Here is a 19539-nt window from a genome sequence, read left to right on the forward strand (position 1 = left end):
AATACTATGATACAGTCAACTGTTTGATTACCAACATTCTTCAAAAATATCTTCTTTTGTGTTCAACAGGAGAAAGAAACTCATACAGGTTGTTTGGAGCAACATGAGGGTGATTTCTTTTGGAGCGAACTATCCCTTTAAGAGCTCGCGTTGCGTTCTAGTTCGTCGCGTCGCGTCCGCGTTCCTCCTGCGCAAATCCCGGGATGCTGGTTGCCATGGTTTCCCGCATCACATGCGCGGCTTTCCTGTAGCCAGCAGCAGGAGAGAGAGAAAAAATGCCAGCTCTTGAAATCCCAGCCATTTTTACGCCCGCAAATTAGAGGACACGGTCGGGACACGGTGGGAAACACACGCAGATGGTGGAATAGCGAGAAATCCGTCGCGTTCCCTCTGACGCGTTTTGCGGGTCATTCTTCTCAGCTGACGCGGCGAAACGGGACCGACCGACTGTTGTTGTACGTATACGCGCAAGACCGGGCCGAATTTTGCGCACATTTCACCGTCAGGAAATGAGTATAGAAATCCCCGAGGGCTTGACGGAGCTTCTGCAGAGCTTTACCGTGGAGGTCCTGAGGAACCAGCCGGGGGATCTGCTGGAGTTCGCGCTGCAATACTTCACGCGTCTCAAGGAGAACGAGACCCGCGGCGGCGCGTTCGGCAATGAACACAATTCAGCCTCGCGAGCGGGCAAAGCCGTCAACTTCATCGAGGAGGCCATGCAGATCGACTCTGAAAACGGAGAGGAGGATGATGATGATGATGACGATGAAGAATTCGTAGGTAATACATTCTGACAACTGGGACCATCAGCTGTATCCTCATTTATACAGGCATCCTTCCTTTGCATATTTAATGCATCACAACATTGTCCAAACTGGCAGAATCAGTGATCTTTTGTTCAGTGCTAATGCATGATCACACATCTCCTTGATGATGATGATGATGATGATAAAAATGAGGGGTCAGCTCACTGCAGAGGGGGTTGGAACAAAGACCAGGCTTAATTGGCTTGGTTTTATCATATGAATGTGCTCATTTCCATGCTTTTCGGATGGAAGCTCTGGTTATTATTCATAAAAGTGATACTAGGCCCTGTGTGCATTAAATACTTGGCATGATGTGTACAGTGCACACAGGCCTATTTTTATTTTTGCATGCATGCAAATTATGATGTGTGTCATATTGGGAAGTATCACTATCAATTATGAGGCACAAACATTTAGACTTTGGTCAAGCTGAAAGATGCTTCCTGGGTGTGGACGGATCCATCTATAGGCCATTACTGTGGCATCTTGAATGTAATATTTTATATTAACATTTGATTTTATTGTAATGCACCACAAGTCATTTTATTTATCAATCCTTTTTCTATCTTTCCTTTCAGCTCCGGTTATCAACAGATTTGTACGGAGAGCTTCTGGTAAGTTCCTTGCGATGCAATTCAACTGTGTATGAGCCTAATATAGGCCTGTGCAATTTCAGGAATATGATTATTAACTCCTATTTTAGGTGCTGAAGGTTCTGAAATCATTATTGGGTTCTTGGACACTAACAACACTATATATCTGGAACACAACACAATTGGACACTAGTGCATGCATCAGAGAAATCACCTTTGCTGAAGAGCTTTCTATGAAGATTCATATTGTTGCTAATATAGTAGCGATCTATTGTTGAAACAGATTTGGTGGCCAAGAGAGAATCTACTTATTAGCAATTTGTTGACGATATCCTGCTTATGGAACATCTAACTCTGGTTAATGAGCCTGTGTTTGTGATTTGAGTGCCTTTTGTCTTGTTATTGTTAACATATTATTTACTTCTTTACTGCTCTCAGAGCAAATGAGAGGCTAATGGTTTAATTGACTAATGGAAGATTAGCATTGTTTGCAGAACGAAAGTGTTTCAGATGCTGTGAAGTTCTGTCTCTCGTGGATCGCTCAGAGCCACAAGTGAGGACGGATGGAGAGATTTTGATGTACTGTGGTTTAAGGAAGGACTGAAATAGGAAGTAAAGCCGGTTTGTGATGGGGAAAATGGGATTTTGGTGATCGAATAATAAGAAATGTGTTTATAATGGGCGGAAAATGACATTCATTCCTTATAATGAAGTGATAAATAGATGTATGGATGGATGTATGTATGGATGGATGGATGGATGATGGATGGATGGACCGATGGATGGATGGATGGATGGATGGATAGATAGATAGATAGATAGATAGATAGATAGATAGATAGATAGATAGATAGATAGATAGATAGATAGATAGATAGATGATGGATAGATGGATGGAATGATAGATAGATAGATGGAATAATAGATAGATAGATAGATAGATGATGGATGGATGGAATGATAGATAGATAGATAGATAGATAGATAGATAGATAGATAGATAGATAGATAGATAGATAGATAGATAGATAGATGGATGGATGGATGGATGAATGGATGGATGAATGGATGGATGGATGGATGGATAGATGATGGATGGATGGATGGATGGATAGATAGATAGATAGATAGATAGATAGATAGATAGATAGATAGATAGATAGATAGATAGATAGATAGATAGATAGATAGATAGATAGATAGATAGATAGCACTTTACTGTAATGGAAAATGGTTTCTACAAAGCTAAATCTAGTTCTGTTATTTGTAACAATTAATCATGAGAGTCTCAAAGTGTTGAACTTAGTTCCCGTCTGGTTTATTTCATATCAGGTTTTTAATAGAATAGCGTGAGCTCTGCTCTCTTTCTGTGACTGAAAACTGCTCAGATCTGACCAGATGTGACCAACAATCACGTGAAATGAAGAATACAGTACTGTTCAGAAGTTTGGGGTCATTAAGATATTTTTTGAATGAAAAAGTAACACTTTTATTGAGCAAGGATACGTTTAATTGATCAAAAGTGACAGTAAATACATTTATAATGTTACAAAATATTTCTATTTCAAATAAACGCTGTTCTTTTGAACTTTCTATTCACCAAAGAATCCTGAAAAAAATGCAGCATAGTTTCCTCTAAAATATGAAACAGCACAACTGTTTTCAACATTGATAATAATCAGAAATGTTTCTTGAGCAGCAAATCATCATATTAGAGTGATTTCTGAAGAATCATGTGACACTGAAGACTGGAGTAATGATGCTGAAAATTCAGCTTTGATCACTGGAATAAATTACATTTTAAATTACAATATTGTAATTTAAATGAAATTTTACTGTATTTTTGATCAAATAAATGCAGCCTTGGTGAGCAGAAGAGAAGAGAGTCGTACCGACCGCAAACTTTTGAGTGGTGTATGATCTATAGAGAACAACGAGAACAAACCAAGACTGTAAAGTACCAATATCAAGGCAAAACACTGAACACGTGACCAGTATTTCTGTGATTTTCTGCATCTGGTGAGCTGAGTCATCTAAAACTTACTTGAAATGAAAGACCAAACATTGGGAAATAGGCCCTGGATTGATGTGCACAATAGCCTGAGAGATCTAGAGCTGATCAGTCGAGATGGTTCTTGTAGGGTTCCTGGCCCTGAAACTTTAGTATGGATCTAGACGCTGGAGTTCCTGGTCTTGTCTTCTCTGTGTTGGTATTTATTGTAGGAATACTGGGAGAGGAGAGCAGACGATCCTCTCATCTCTCGCTCGTGTGTAACAGCACTGCAAGCAGATTTCTATCAAACTTTTCTTAAATATAAAGCTTCTTTATTGGCATCGATGGTCCCAGGAAGAACCTTTGCACTGCATAAACGGTTCTTTATTGTGGAAAATAATTCTTAAATTATTAGTTTAGATTTAGAATGACTGTGAAACCTTTATTTTTAGTTCATCTCAAAATGAAAGTTCACTCCTTCTGCTTTCAATACAGTGAAATAAAAAAGCATTTTAAGTACAATGAAAGTATTTAATACAACTCGTGCGCTATATTGAATTAGCTTTTTTTATTTATTTCTTTAGTTTAATTTTTAGTATTTTTAAGTGCTTTTTGTTTTTAAATATTACTATTTAGGTTTAATTTATTTTTATTTCAATTTTAGTTTTCATTTTTACTAATTTTGTAATGTGTTTTTGTCATTTTTCTTAATATTATTCTTATTTCTTTTTAAATCTTACTGTTTAGGTTTACTTTTCTTATTCCCAGGGTTCTTTCACATTTCCCAAAGCAAAATTTCATACTTTTCCAGAGTAAAATTTCCAGACTTTTCTGTGGATTTTTCAGACCCTATTTAACATCTGATAAATGGTTTTAAAATCCAGCTGTTATCATGCATGTTACATTCTGACTTTGAATATTATGTTGCCAAGTAATTGCCGGACTATTATAGCTAGGTTCTGTAGCTCATAAAAACACTGACAAAAAAAAAAAAACCTCTCACATTTAATTAACCCTCAAAACCCTATAACACCTGTGGTCTTCCCGGGTCAAAATGACCGGCCTATAAAAAATAGCTTATAAATCACTCATTATACCATATTTTCACCCAATCTTGGATTTGATCTTTTTGTCAACTTGTTCTCTTTAAATTAGGACTGGTTTTGTATTTAATTTTCAAACGGTTTAATTGTAGGAGTCATTTATCCGAGCTTATGCACTTCAGTTTTTGAGTGAAAAAAGCATTATTTGTTAATAGTTTTGGCAATATTGAGTAAAATATGAAAAAAAATTGCACTGTTGATCACACTTGTCTACTTTAATATTTAATGACACCGTTTGTTTTGAAATTTGTGGGGGTTTTTGCACAAAATGACACAGAGTCACACTTGTGGTGTTCCCGGTCATTGAAAGTGAATGGGGGAGACTAAAAATTAGAGAAAAATTTAGTTGTCAGGAGCATGTTCATGTTCATGTTCACAGTACATGTGTGCTTAAAGACATAAAGCCCTTGTACATGTGCATGCGTGGATACATGCGCACACACACACACACACACACACACACACACACAAACTATTTTCTGAATGACACGTTCTTTTTCACAGTGATGAAATTGATCCTACCCTGAACTGCATCTAATATCCATTCATCTATCTGACATTATCACACACACACACACACACACACACACACACACACACACACACACACACCCACACACACACACACACACACACACACACTTAAAGTAGACTAGTGTGATCAAGAGTACCAATTTTCTAAAAAAAATAAAAAATCCAAAATGATTCAAAAATAAAGTTTTTTTTACTCAAAAAATGAGATGCCTACTCTCAGATAAATGAGGCCCACGATTAATTAGATGCAAATGGAAATACAAAACCAGTCCTAATTGAACGAGAACAAGTTGACAAAAATATTGAATCCAAGATTGGGTGAAAATATGCTATAATGAGTGATTTATAAGTATTTTTTTATAGGCCGGTCATTTTGACCCGGGAAGACCACAAGTGTAACAAGGTAACAAACCCCCCCTAAAAAAGTACGAAACTTTTCAAAAAACATTTGAGAAGTAGTTATACCCTTTGGGAACAAAGTCACTAAGTTTCAGTCCAATGCGATAACATTAACTAGTATTTTTGGGAAAAAGATAATCTTCTCCGGGTCAAAATGACCCGAAGACCACATGAGGGTTAAATGTGTTACTTGCCATTTCTTTGTGATTAACTCAAATTTACTAGCAAATTCTGAGTAAAGATTGTATTTAAAAAAAAGAAGGGGAGGGGGAGCACTGGCATATAAAGCCACAGGATAACCAGATGCTAACTAGGAACAGGTGAGGGTAATCAATCACTATGGCAACAAACTATATATACAACACTGGGAACAGAAAATACACTTCAAAATAAAAGTCCTAATAGAAAAAACAAGAAACACAAAACCGGGGAACATGCAACAGTGGGAAACGTACCCGAAATTAAGTCATTATCCACTAAAAACCTTATCTTAAATGCCTCTGAGTTTATAAAAGAGCAGCTTGGACAATCTGCTAAACATCTCCTTTTGTGTTTGACTAAAGAAAGAAAGTCATTAAGCTTCAGAACGACATAAGGATGAGAAAATTATGCCTTTATTTTCATTTTTAGGTGTTTTAACCATTTAAACAATCCAATAAACCAAATGAAAGTAGACATTAAGATTCAGATCTTCATAAAATTGGTTGAATAAAAGAATAAAAAATTAAAAAAGAATAAAAGAATAAAAATTATATTTTAACAGGTTGCACAAAGCACAGTATTTTAATTTGAGCAGTAATGCTTTGTCTAGACAGGTCGTTTTAATCCTGCTTCCGATTTACTGCATTTATTCCTCTCTGGACAGTTTGTGCGGAGGCGTACAACCCTGATGAGGATGAAGAGGAGAGAGAACCCAGGGTGAGTGGCCTCTCAAAACAGGATAGATTTTCCTCTTTTATGCATTTCTGTGGCATCTGCTGCTGCCCAGTATCCCACAATGCTTTGCTGTGCACTTCAGGTCACTTACCCCAAAACAGATGAGCAGAGACAGAGACTACAGGAAGCCTGCAAAGACATCCTATTGTTCAAAAATCTGGACCAGGTAAGATGATGAACACTTCAGAAGATGATAAGACACCATTTTCTTCAATATAACAACATGTTTTGGTGAATTTGTTGTCAGACAGACACTAAGATTAACATGGATGGGTTGTTGCTTAGTTACTTCTAGAATTTTTTTTCCAAGGCAACATTTATATTTTTTTCATCTAACATTTATATTTGATTTCAGTTTTATTTCAATTAACAAAAAAAACATTTTGAATAGTTTTAGTGTTAGAGAACCATAATAACCCTGTTCCAAATATGACATCATTTAATTTATTTTTTATATTTTTTTATATTTATATTTATATATTATTTATATATATTTATTATTTATATATATTTTATATTATATTTATTTATATATATAAAAAAAGAGAAGTTTTAAGAAGTGTTTTTGTAATTTTTTAACATGTCTATATATAGTTTTTGTTAATATTTATTTCAGTTTTAGTTATGTTTCAAGTTAAATTAAAATTGATTAATCGCATTTAACATAAACGTTTGTATATATATATATATACACACACACAGTCACACACACACACAATAATATATATATATATGTATATATATTTCAGTTCATGTTTATTTTATTTCAAGCAACAAAATGTTTTTATGGTTTTAGGAACAAACCCAAATGTATGTAGTTATTCACCTGAAATCTGTTAAATATCTCCTTTTATATATGATGGAAGAAATAACGATGCCAGAGGAGTCAGTTAGGCTCCCTTTAACACAAGAAAGGCTCATATATGTTTGCTCTTTGAATGAACAGGAGCAGATATCCCAAGTCTTGGATGCCATGTTTGAGAAGGTAGTGGTGACAGGAGAGCACATCATTGATCAAGATGACGATGGCGACAACTTTTACGTCATTGAAAGGTAAACTGGATTCATCTCTGCATCGTAATGCTGGAGTTTTAACCAGTCAGACATCGATATCATGTGCTCGTCATACAGGGGCATGTTTGACATCGAGCTGAAAGCAGACGGCACCACGCGGATCGTGGGATCTTATGACAACCGTGGGAGTTTTGGAGAGCTGGCCCTCATGTACAACACGCCAAGGGCCGCCACCATCATCGCTACCTCACCTGGAGCCCTGTGGTGCCTCGTGAGTGATTCCTGTCATCATTTACTCTTTAAAGCCGCATGACACGCTTTATTCAGTGGAACGCAAATGAAGATAGTTTAATAAATATTCAGTGGCGTGAATCAAGTGCAGTTACAGTACATCACTTTCTAAGTGCTCAGATTAGTTTCCAATCTGGTAACACTTTATTTTAAGGTGCTTGTAATAAGCAGTAATTAACAGTTAATAAGACACTTATAAGACCTTATAAGATGCATATAAGATGCATATAAGCATTAACTACTTCATATAAGGGTTAATTAAAGGTTCAGGCCCTGAAGAGATCAGGGAAACTACTCCCTCTTGGGAAGGTACATTTTTTAAGTGACTGGGAGTTTGTGTTACCATTTATGTTTGTTCGGCTGTTCTAAAAGTGCAATGTATTGATACTTGAGAAATGTATTATTTAATTTAATTTATTTATTATAATTAGTTAATGCTTATATGCATCTTATATGCATCTTATAAGGTCTTATAAGTGTCTTATTAACTGTTAATTACTGCTTATTACAAGCACCTTAAAATAAAGTGTTACCCATTATTATTTTGTTATATTATTCTTTTCTGAAAAAGTAGCGATTCTTTTTGAAAAAAGTAATGTAAAAAGTAATTATACATTTGTTACAGTCTTATACATTTATTACAATGTAATTACACGTTTATTACAATGTAATTATACATTTATTACAGTGTTATTATACATTACAATGTAATTATACGTTTATTACAATGTAATTATACATTTATTACAGTGTTATTATACATTACAATGTAATTATACGTTTATTACAATGTAATTATACGTTTATTACAATGTAATTATACATTTATTACAGTGTTATTATACATTTATTACAATGTAATTATACATTTATTACAATGTAATTATACATTAGAGTGCTATTATACATTTGTTACCTTATTATTATTATACATTTGTTACATTATTATTTTGTTACATTATTCTTTTTGGAAAAGTAGCGATTCTTTTTGAAAAAAGTAGTGTAAAAAAATGTAATTATACATTTGTTACAGTCTTATTATACATTAAAATGTAATTATATGTTTATTTCAATGTAATTACATGTTTATTTCAATGTAATTATACATTTATTACAGTGTTATTATACATTTATTACAATGTAGATATATGTTTATTACAATGTAATTATATTACAGTGTTATACATTTATTGCAATGTAATTATGTTTGTTACCTTATTATTCTTTTTGAAAAAGTAGCGATTCTTTTTGAAAAAAGTAGTGTAAAAAATGTAATTAGACATTTGTAACAGTCTTATTATACATTTATTACAATGTAATTATACGTTTATTACAATGTAATTATACATTTATTACAGTGTTATTATACATTACAGTGTTATTATACATTTGTTACATTATTATTATTATACATTTGTTACATTATTATTTTGTTACATTCTTTTTTTAAAGTAGCAAAAAAGTAGCTTTTTTGAAAAAGTACCGATTCACTTTTTAAAAAAGTAGCGATTCTTTTTGAAAAAAGTAGCGATTCTTTTTGTAAAAGTAGCGATTCTTTTTTGAAAAAAGTGTTAAAAATGTATTATACATTTGTTACAGTCTTATTACACATTTATAACAATGTAATCATACATTTATTACAGTGTTATTATACATTACAATGTAATTATACGTTTATTACAATGTAATTATACGTTTATTACAATGTAATTATAGTTTATTACATTATAATTACACGTTTTTTACAATGTATTTATACATTTATTACAGTGTTATTATACATTTATTACAATGTAATTATACGGTTATTATAATGTAATTATACATTACGGTGTTATTATACATTACAATGTAATTATACGTTTATTACAATGTAATTATACATATCGTTATTATACATTTACTACAATGTAATTATACATTTATTACAGTGTTATTATACATTTGTTACATTATTATTATTATTATACATTTGTTACATTATTATTTTGTTACATTATTTTTGAAAAAGTAGCGATTATTTTTGTAAAAGTAGCGATTCTTTTTGTAAAAGTAGCGATTCTTTTTGAAAAAGTAGCGATTCTTTTTTGAATAAGTAGCAATTCTTTTTGTAAAAGTAGCGATTCTTTTTGAAAAAAGTAGCGATTCTTTTTGAAAAAGTAGCGATTATTTTTGAAAAAGTAGCGATTCTTTTTGTAAAAGTAGCGATTCTTTTTGAAAAAGTAGCAATTCTTTTTGAAAAAGTAGCGATTCTTTTTGTAAAAGTAGCGATTCTTTTTTGAATAAGTAGCAATTCTTTTTGAAAAAGTAGCGATTCTTTTTGAAAAAGTAGCGATTCTTTTTGAAAAAAGTTGCGATTCTTTTTGGAAAAAGTAGCGATTCTTTTTGAAAAAAGTTGCGATTCTTTTTTGAATAAGTAGCAATTCTTTTTGAAAAAGTAGCGATTCTTTTTGAAAAAGTAGCGATTCTTTTTGAAAAAGTAGCGATTCTTTTTTGAATAAGTAGCGATTCTTTTTGAAAAAGTAGCGATTCTTTTTTTAATAAGTAGCAATTCTTTTTGAAAAAGTAGCGATTCTTTTTGAAAAAGTAGCGATTCTTTTTGAAAAAAGTTGCGATTCTTTTTGGAAAAAGTAGCAATTCTTTTTGAAAAAAGTTGCGATTCTTTTTGAAAAAGTAGCAATTCTTTTTTGAAAAAAGTATCAATTCTTTTAGAAAAAGTAGCAATTCATTTTTGAAAAAGTAGTGATTCATTTTTGAAAAAGTAGTGATTTTACTGAATCTGTAAGTCAGCTACACTATTTAATTCTGAATATTATATTTTATTCTGGTGCGCTTAACGTTATCGTTTTCTCAGAGTTTAGGCTCCTGTGTAACAGTAGCCTAGGCTATTAAGCAACTCAAACATACCAAATCAACAATTACTACAAACACACAAAAACTGATTTTCCACGGGCATTGCACTAGTCCTACCAATGCCTAAACTTATCAACTTCCTTACTATTAATAAGGAGTAATTAGGAGTTTATTGAGACAAAAGTCGTAGTTAATAGTTCATTGTGAGAATTGGACCCTAAACTAAAGTGTGACCCTTATTTTTTATGGAATATTGCAGTATTCATTATAATTTTTATCCGTGCACATTTTTATTTATTCATTTAACAAAATAACTTCCCCTCGCTCTTGCAGCGACTTCTCTTCTCTGATGATGAGGGCGGGGCAACCTGTCACTCACATGAGATCACACCAATAGCAATCCACAACCATCCAATCAATTCTCCACAAGCCCCGCCCTACATTTGTTCTTGTTCCAGAAGCCGTCACAATAGGGAAGAAAAGGCTATCGCAACTTCCGTTTCATGTCGACTTTAAGCAATTTTACCGTAAAATCACATGCTAAATGCCTTGTTCTCTTCGCCAAGAGCATTTCATGTGTGCTTTGTGTTAGAGCGCCCTCTGCTTTTCATAGAAACTATTGAAATTACAGGACTATCCACCTTTTTCCTAACAAGCTAACTGCATTTTTGATTATGGGAGGCATTTCCAGTTTGAGGAAGTTCCACTCCAAAAGACTAAAACAAATCATTTCAAATCAAAAGGATGCACTACAAATAATCCTTGTTTTGTCAGGATAATATCGTAACGCTTGGTATTTTAATGTGACATGCTATAACAAGAATATCTTTGGAAAGAGCTCTTTTCAGTCACTGCGTTCTTTTCCTCCTGATTATTTTCTTTTTTCCTTTGTATTCCGCTGTAACAGTATGAAAAAAAAAGACATGACATATTTATGATATATCCCAACCTATGTTGCAAAATACAGACATATACAGTATTACATATATTACGGGGTTAATCATGGTCTGTGGTAGTAATTTTGTTAATGCTTTTACACTTTTGAATGTCCTTTTAATGTTCAACGGATGAAGGGTGAGTAGAATAATGTCATCTTATTGTCCCACGGTTTTTGAAAATCCCTATTATTGCATTCATTGAGCGAAACTTTCACTTATTGTTTACAATTTACCGAAAGGGAAGTTACTCCCATAATTTGTGCAAAGCGTCATGGAGCGTAGGAAAAAGGGATAAATCCCTCTTTCTCTGCCTTTCATTGCTTTCCTGGAGTGTAAAATATTGTTTTGTATTTTTCTTTGTTTAAATGCCCCTAGGATCGATTGACATTCAGAAGGATCATCTTAAAGAACAACGCGAAGAAAAGAAAAACGTACGAGGCTTTTATCGGAACCCTTCCTCTGCTCACGTCACTGGAGGTCTGAACACACACACTTTACTTCTGCATGTGCAGTCCTCTCGTTGATTTCATGAATAAATGTGTCTCTTGTTTTAGGTTTCAGAGAGAATGAAGGTTGTTGATGTCTTGTCGACCAAAGTGTACAATAGTGGGGAACAGATCATTGCTCAGGTTAGTCTGACAGAACTAATAAAGAAAATATTTCGACCAATTATTACGGGTTCCCACAGTCATGGAACACCTGGAAACCATGCACATTTTTTTTTTCTGTTTAATTTCTGCATTTATGCTTGCCACTAAAATATTTAATGAGATTTGAGTACAAATTATGAGTTCAACGTGTATAAAATGATTTTTAACAATTGGAAAAATCGTGAAATAATGGCTCATCCAATCAGATTTTAGTGATGGTGCTATATGTTATACACTTCCGTTCATATGTTTGAGCTCAGTACGATTTTTGTATGCAAAATTAAAACTTTTATTCAGCAAGGATGCATTAAATTGATCAAAAGTGACAGTAAAAAGATTTATAATGTTATTTATAATGTTTAATGCATCTTTCTATTCATCAAAGGATCCTGAAAATATGTATTGCAGTTTTCACAAATATATTATGCAGCACAACGTTTCTCGAGCAACAAATCATCATATTAGAGTGATTTCTGAAGGATCATGTGACACTGAAGACTGGAGTAATGATGCTGAAAATTCAGCTTTGATCACAGGAATAAATTCAATCTTACAAATATACCAACATACAAAAACAGTTGTAATAATATTTTACAATATTTCTGTTTTTTACTGTATTTTTGATCAAATAAATGCAGCCTTGGTGTGCAAAAGAGTTAAAAATCTTACAGACCCGAAACATTTAAACGTGCATCTGCAGTGCTTAGTGGTTATCCTTGTTTTCACAGGGTGATTTGGCAAACAGTTTCTACATCGTAGAGTCAGGACACGTTAGGATCACTATGAAAAGGAGCAAGGTGAGTCAAAAATGTGTTTTACCACAAGAATCACTGTTTACAACACATTTCGGTTCATTATGCATCTTAATAAACCAACATGCCTTTCAGCTTTAAAAGGTTCACATGCATGACATTCCGGTGTCATTACCTCTCTTTTAGTCAAAAAACGATACTGAAGACGAGGAGGTGGAAATCGCCACATGCTCTAGAGGGCAGTATTTTGGGGAGTTGGCGCTCGTCACCAACAAGCCACGGGCGGCTTCTGCATATGCCATGGACAACGTCAAATGCTTAGGTAATGAATTATAATTATACATTCACTGGTCACTTTATAAGGTACACCTGTTCAACTGCTCGTTAATGCAAAGATCAGCCAATCACATGGCAGCAACTCAATGGATTTAGGCATGCAGACACGATCAAGACTACCTGCTGAAGTTCAAACTGAGCATCAGAATGAAGAAGAAAATGGATTTAAGTGATTTTGAACATGTCATGGTTGTTGGTGCCAGACGGGCTGGTCTGAGTATTTCAGAAACTGCCTTTCTACTGGGATTTTCACACACATCAATCTCTAGGGTTTACAGAGAATGGTCCAAAAAAGAGGAAATATCCAGTGAGCGTCAGTTGTGGGAGAAAATGCCTTGTTGATGTCAGAGGTCTGAGAATGACCAGATTCAAGCTGATAGAAAGGCAACAGTAACTCAAATAAGCACTCGATACAAGCGAGCTCTGCAGAAGAGCATCTCTGAACACAGAAGAGCATCTCTGAACACGGAAGAGCATCTCTGAACACAGAAGAGCATCTCTGAACACAGAAGAGCATCTCTGAACACGGAAGAGCATCTCTGAACACAGAAGAGCATCTCTGAACACGGAAGAGCATCTCTGAACACAGAAGAGCATCTCTGAACACAGAAGAGCATCTCTGAACACAGAAGAGCATCTCTGAACACAGAAGAGCATCTCTGAACACAGAAGAGCGTCTCTGAACACGGAAGAGCATCTCTGAACACAGAAGAGCATCTCTGAACACGGAAGAGCATCTCTGAACACAGAAGAGCATCTCTGAACACAGAAGAGCATCTCTGAACACAGAAGAGCATCTCTGAACACAGAAGAGCATCTCTGAACACAGAAGAGCATCTCTGAACACGGAAGAGCATCTCTGAACACGGAAGAGCATCTCTGAACACGGAAGAGCATCTCTGAACACTGAAGAGCATCTCTGAACACAGAAGAGCATCTCTGAACACAGAAGAGCATCTCTGAACACGGAAGAGCATCTCTGAACACGGAAGAGCATCTCTGAACACAGAAGAGCATCTCTGAACACGGAAGAGCATCTCTGAACACAGAAGAGCATCTCTGAACACGGAAGAGCATCTCTGAACACAGAAGAGCATCTCTGAACACAGAAGAGCATCTCTGAACACGGAAGAGCATCTCTGAACACAGAAGAGCATCTCTGAACACGGAAGAGCATCTCTGAACACGGAAGAGCATCTCTGAACACGGAAGAGCATCTCTGAACACAGAAGAGCGTCTCTGAACACGGAAGAGCATCTCTGAACACAGAAGAGCATCTCTGAACACGGAAGAGCATCTCTGAACACAGAAGAGCATCTCTGAACACGGAAGAGCATCTCTGAACACAGAAGAGCATCTCTGAACACGGAAGAGCATCTCTGAACACGGAAGAGCATCTCTGAACACGGAAGAGCATCTCTGAACACAGAAGAGCATCTCTGAACACGGAAGAGCATCTCTGAACACAGAAGAGCATCTCTGAACACGGAAGAGCATCTCTGAACACAGAAGAGCATCTCTGAACACAGAAGAGCATCTCTGAACACGGAAGAGCATCTCTGAACACAGAAGAGCATCTCTGAACACGGAAGAGCATCTCTGAACACGGAAGAGCATCTCTGAACACGGAAGAGCATCTCTGAACACGGAAGAGCGTCTCTGAACACGGAAGAGCGTCTCTGAACACGGAAGAGCATCTCTGAACACGGAAGAGCATCTCTGAACACGAAAGAGCATCTCTGAACACGGAAGAGCATCTCTGAACACGGAAGAGCATCTCTGAACACGGAAGAGCATCTCTGAACACGGAAGAGCATCTCTGAACACAGAAGAGCATCTCTGAACACGGAAGAGCATCTCTGAACACAGAAGAGCATCTCTGAACACGGAAGAGCATCTCTGAACACAGAAGAGCATCTCTGAACACAGAAGAGCATCTCTGAACACGGAAGAGCATCTCTGAACACAGAAGAGCATCTCTGAACACGGAAGAGCATCTCTGAACACAGAAGAGCATCTCTGAACACGGAAGAGCATCTCTGAACACAGAAGAGCATCTCTGAACACGGAAGAGCATCTCTGAACACGGAAGAGCATCTCTGAACACAGAAGAGCATCTCTGAACACGGAAGAGCATCTCTGAACACGGAAGAGCATCTCTGAACACAGAAGAGCATCTCTGAACACAGAAGAGCATCTCTGAACACGGAAGAGCATCTCTGAACACAGAAGAGCATCTCTGAACACAGAAGAGCATCTCTGAACACGGAAGAGCATCTCTGAACACGGAAGAGCATCTCTGAACACAGAAGAGCATCTCTGAACACAGAAGAGCATCTCTGAACACGGAAGAGCATCTCTGAACACAGAAGAGCATCTCTGAACACGGAAGAGCATCTCTGAACACGGAAGAGCATCTCTGAACACAGAAGAGCATCTCTGAACACTGAAGAGCATCTCTGAACACGGAAGAGCATCTCTGAACACAGAAGAGCATCTCTGAACACAGAAGAGCATCTCTGAACACAGAAGAGCATCTCTGAACACAGAAGAGCATCTCTGAACACAGAAGAGCATCTCTGAACACGGAAGAGCATCTCTGAACACAGAAGAGCATCTCTGAACACAGAAGAGCATCTCTGAACACGGAAGAGCATCTCTGAACACAGAAGAGCATCTCTGAACACGGAAGAGCATCTCTGAACACAGAAGAGCATCTCTGAACACAGAAGAGCATCTCTGAACACGGAAGAGCATCTCTGAACACAGAAGAGCATCTCTGAACACAGAAGAGCATCTCTGAACACAGAAGAGCATCTCTGAACACAGAAGAGCATCTCTGAACACAGAAGAGCATCTCTGAACACGGAAGAGCATCTCTGAACACAGAAGAGCATCTCTGAACACAGAAGAGCATCTCTGAACACGGAAGAGCATCTCTGAACACAGAAGAGCATCTCTGAACACGGAAGAGCATCTCTGAACACTGAAGAGCATCTCTGAACACAGAAGAGCATCTCTGAACACGGAAGAGCATCTCTGAACACTGAAGAGCGTCTCTGAACACAGAAGAGCATCTCTGAACACGGAAGAGCATCTCTGAACACGGAAGAGCATCTCTGAACACAGAAGAGCATCTCTGAACACAGAAGAGCATCTCTGAACACGGAAGAGCATCTCTGAACACAGAAGAGCATCTCTGAACACGGAAGAGCATCTCTGAACACTGAAGAGCATCTCTGAACACAGAAGAGCATCTCTGAACACTGAAGAGCATCTCTGAACACGGAAGAGCATCTCTGAACACAGAAGAGCATCTCTGAACACAGAAGAGCATCTCTGAACACAGAAGAGCATCTCTGAACACAGAAGAGCATCTCTGAACACAGAAGAGCATCTCTGAACACGGAAGAGCATCTCTGAACACAGAAGAGCATCTCTGAACACAGAAGAGCATCTCTGAACACGGAAGAGCATCTCTGAACACAGAAGAGCATACACAGAAGAGCATCTCTGAACACAGAAGAGCATCTCTGAACACAGAAGAGCATCTCTGAACACATAAGAGCATCTCTGAACACAGAAGAGCATCTCTGAACACGGAAGAGCATCTCTGAACACGGAAGAGCATCTCTGAACACAGAAGAGCATCTCTGAACACAGAAGAGCATCTCTGAACACGGAAGAGCATCTCTGAACACGGAAGAGCATCTCTGAACACACAACACCTCGAACATTGAAGCAGAAGACGCACACCAGTGTCACTCCTGTCAGATGAGAACAGCAAACTAAGGCAACAATTCACACGGACTCATCAAAACTGGACAATAGAAGATTGGAGAAACGTTGCCTGGTCTGATGAGTCTCCATTTCTGCTGGGACATTCAGATGGTCGGGTCAGAATTTGGCATACGCAACATGAGAGCATGGATCCATCCTGCCTTGTATCAGCGGCTCAGGCTGCTGGTGCTGTAATGGTGTTTTCTTTGCACACTTTGGGGCTTTAGTATCAATTGAACATCGTTTAAACACCACAGCCGACCTGAGTATTGTTGAAGACCATGTCCATCCCTTTAAGACCACAGTGTTTTCATCTTCTGATGGCTACTTCCAGCAGGATACCAGACATGTCACAAAGCTCAAATCACCTCACACTGGTTTCTTGAACATGATGAGTTCTCTAAACTCAAACGGCCTCCACAGTCACCAGATCTCAATCTAATAGAGCAGCTTTGGGATGTTCTGGAACGGGAGATTCACATCATGGATGTGCAGCATCAAATCTGCAGCGACTGCGTGATGCGATCATGTCAACATGGACCAGAATCCCTGAGGAATGTTTCCAGCATCTATGCCACAAAAAAAAGGGGGTCCAACCCGGTAATAGCAAGGTGTACCTAATAAAGTGGCCTGTAAGTATAAATCATATGACATGACATGTGTATCGCATCTGCACATGAGGTCATTCACCTTGTGTTTTACAGTAATGGACGTGCAGGCGTTTGAGAGGTTATTAGGCCCCTGCATGGACATCATGAAACGGAACATTGCGAATTACGAAGAGCAGCTGATCACGCTTTTCGGGAGTCACATGGCAATAGAGGAGCCGAATGCATGAAATCAGTTAATCAATAAACATCGCAAACTTTAAATGCAACATGAAATGATGAGAAAATGGTAAGTAGAGGCCCGTCATCATGGTCAAGAAATCGTGTTAACATACTGTAGGTCATAAGCTTGAAGTTATTGTTTTGCATTCACAGATGTGAAACTCCGGTGTGTGTCAATGATCATGATTTTTTAGATGTGAAAAGCCAAATGTGAGCATTTTCCTCCAGTGTACATGAGGGTTACAGGGGTTTCCTCACGCGTTTTTCGGTTTGGGGATTTGGTACTGGTGTGTTTATTCGAATCTTTCTAATTTTTTAACATGGTTTGTGTTTCTTTCATGTTACCGATGCTGCATCTTTTACAGTGACGTCCACATAAAGACCGAATTGTTGCCATATACAGCACAGTGATATGTTAATTTATTCTTTTAAAGCTAAAGTTCGGCATTTTGAAATCTACAGGTTGTCAATGTTTTCAGTGTTATGTAAGTCATTTTTACTGTAAGCCATTTTTGACTAAATTAATTCATGACTTCAGCAACTGAGCTCTGTCCACTTGCTTCATGAACTGCATTTTGATGACACCCGTTACAGAAAATATGGACTGTTCACGCCAAGAGTTTAAAGTGCCCCTATAATGCGTTTTTGAATATTACCTTTCATGCAGTGTGTAATATAGCTGTTTGTGAATTTAAAAGTTCTCCACAGTTTTAAAGATCAAAGTGCACAACAAACTTTGTTTGTTTATCGAAATAATCGATTCTGACCTGCTGAAATGAGTTATCAGTATCTCATTTTCTGTTACATTCCTAAGTAACAATGTAACTAATTTGCATAATGCCAGTCTATGCTCTTCATTGGCTGCCCGCGAACAACGCCAACTTTGCCCCGCCCTCAAACACTGTAGTTGTGGCTGAGACTGAAAGAGTTTGGTTCGTTTGTTGACATGTCGAGAAGACGCTGTTTTCCACTTTAATACACTTTAAAAGGTTGAGACTCGCTCTGGAATTGATACGGAAAACCGACGCCGTTGTTACTGTTTGTATCACTGTGTATCAAGGAAGCCTCCGGAGGTAATAGGTGTTTAGTTTCCAACATGCACCAACCAATCACAACAGACTGGGCCGTCTGACCAATCAGAGCAGAGTAGACTCGCAGAAAGGCGGGGTTTAGAGAGACTGAATATTCGAACTAACCATTTCACACTCTTTGAGAAATTAGTATATATTATGAGAAAAAGTGTTTTTTGAATGGATGCAGGTGAAACTTTTGTAGAAGACCTACAGAAAAAAATGTGAAACCTTTAAAATAGCATAATAGGGCACTTTAAAGTCAACATAAAAACTCAAATAAACATATATACTTGGTGCACAAAAAAAGTTTGTACATAAAAAATGCCTATGAAACATTTGTTTTCAGCTGATGTCACAAATGTATTCTGGTATGGATGTTTTTTCACCATCCAATCAATTCTGATGGATAAAATCAGGCCCCACCCATTTTGTCTTGTTGAATATCCTATTTAACTGTAAAATGGTCTGCGAACTGTGTTTCACTCTGACTTTAATGCTCGATTTTCATTACACTTCCTAGAGTTAGTATCCGATCAGACTGAATACAATATGAGAAAAGGACATAGAGATGCACAGACTCAATTACATGAAGAAATGAAAATGCATTTTGAATATTATTGCACTTTGATGCCGGTGTCATGACAGATCTACATGTTTT

The 19539-nt window shown here is 36.9% G+C and overlaps 1 protein-coding gene across 1 annotated transcript; it reads left to right on the top strand.

Annotated features, from left to right (window-relative positions):
- Positions 1 to 199: 199 nt before the first annotated feature.
- Positions 200 to 18017, top strand: LOC130106423 (cAMP-dependent protein kinase type II-beta regulatory subunit). Its single transcript, XM_056272528.1, has 11 exons — positions 200 to 780; positions 1385 to 1420; positions 6294 to 6346; positions 6447 to 6530; positions 7311 to 7417; positions 7496 to 7649; positions 11836 to 11937; positions 12015 to 12089; positions 12839 to 12907; positions 13049 to 13184; positions 17683 to 18017. The coding sequence occupies exons 1-11, from the start codon at positions 510 to 512 to the stop codon at positions 17814 to 17816; spliced, it is 1221 nt and encodes a 406-aa protein (XP_056128503.1). The 5' UTR covers positions 200 to 509; the 3' UTR covers positions 17817 to 18017.
- Positions 18018 to 19539: the final 1522 nt, after the last annotated feature.

This window comes from Rhinichthys klamathensis, unplaced genomic scaffold (assembly GCF_029890125.1).
Source record: "Rhinichthys klamathensis goyatoka isolate OS25496 unplaced genomic scaffold, OSU_Roscu_1.1 h1tg000341l_1, whole genome shotgun sequence".
Lineage (NCBI taxonomy): Eukaryota > Metazoa > Chordata > Actinopteri > Cypriniformes > Leuciscidae > Rhinichthys > Rhinichthys klamathensis.

Coding starts and splice junctions, on each gene's coding strand:
- LOC130106423 (XM_056272528.1), top strand. CDS start 510: ATGAGTATAGAAATCCCCGAGGGCTTGACGGAGCTTCTGCAGAGCTTT. Junction 6,347..6,446: donor AAGAGGAGAGAGAACCCAGG/GTGAGTGGCCTC, acceptor TGTGCACTTCAG/GTCACTTACCCCAAAACAGA. Junction 6,531..7,310: donor TGTTCAAAAATCTGGACCAG/GTAAGATGATGA, acceptor TTGAATGAACAG/GAGCAGATATCCCAAGTCTT.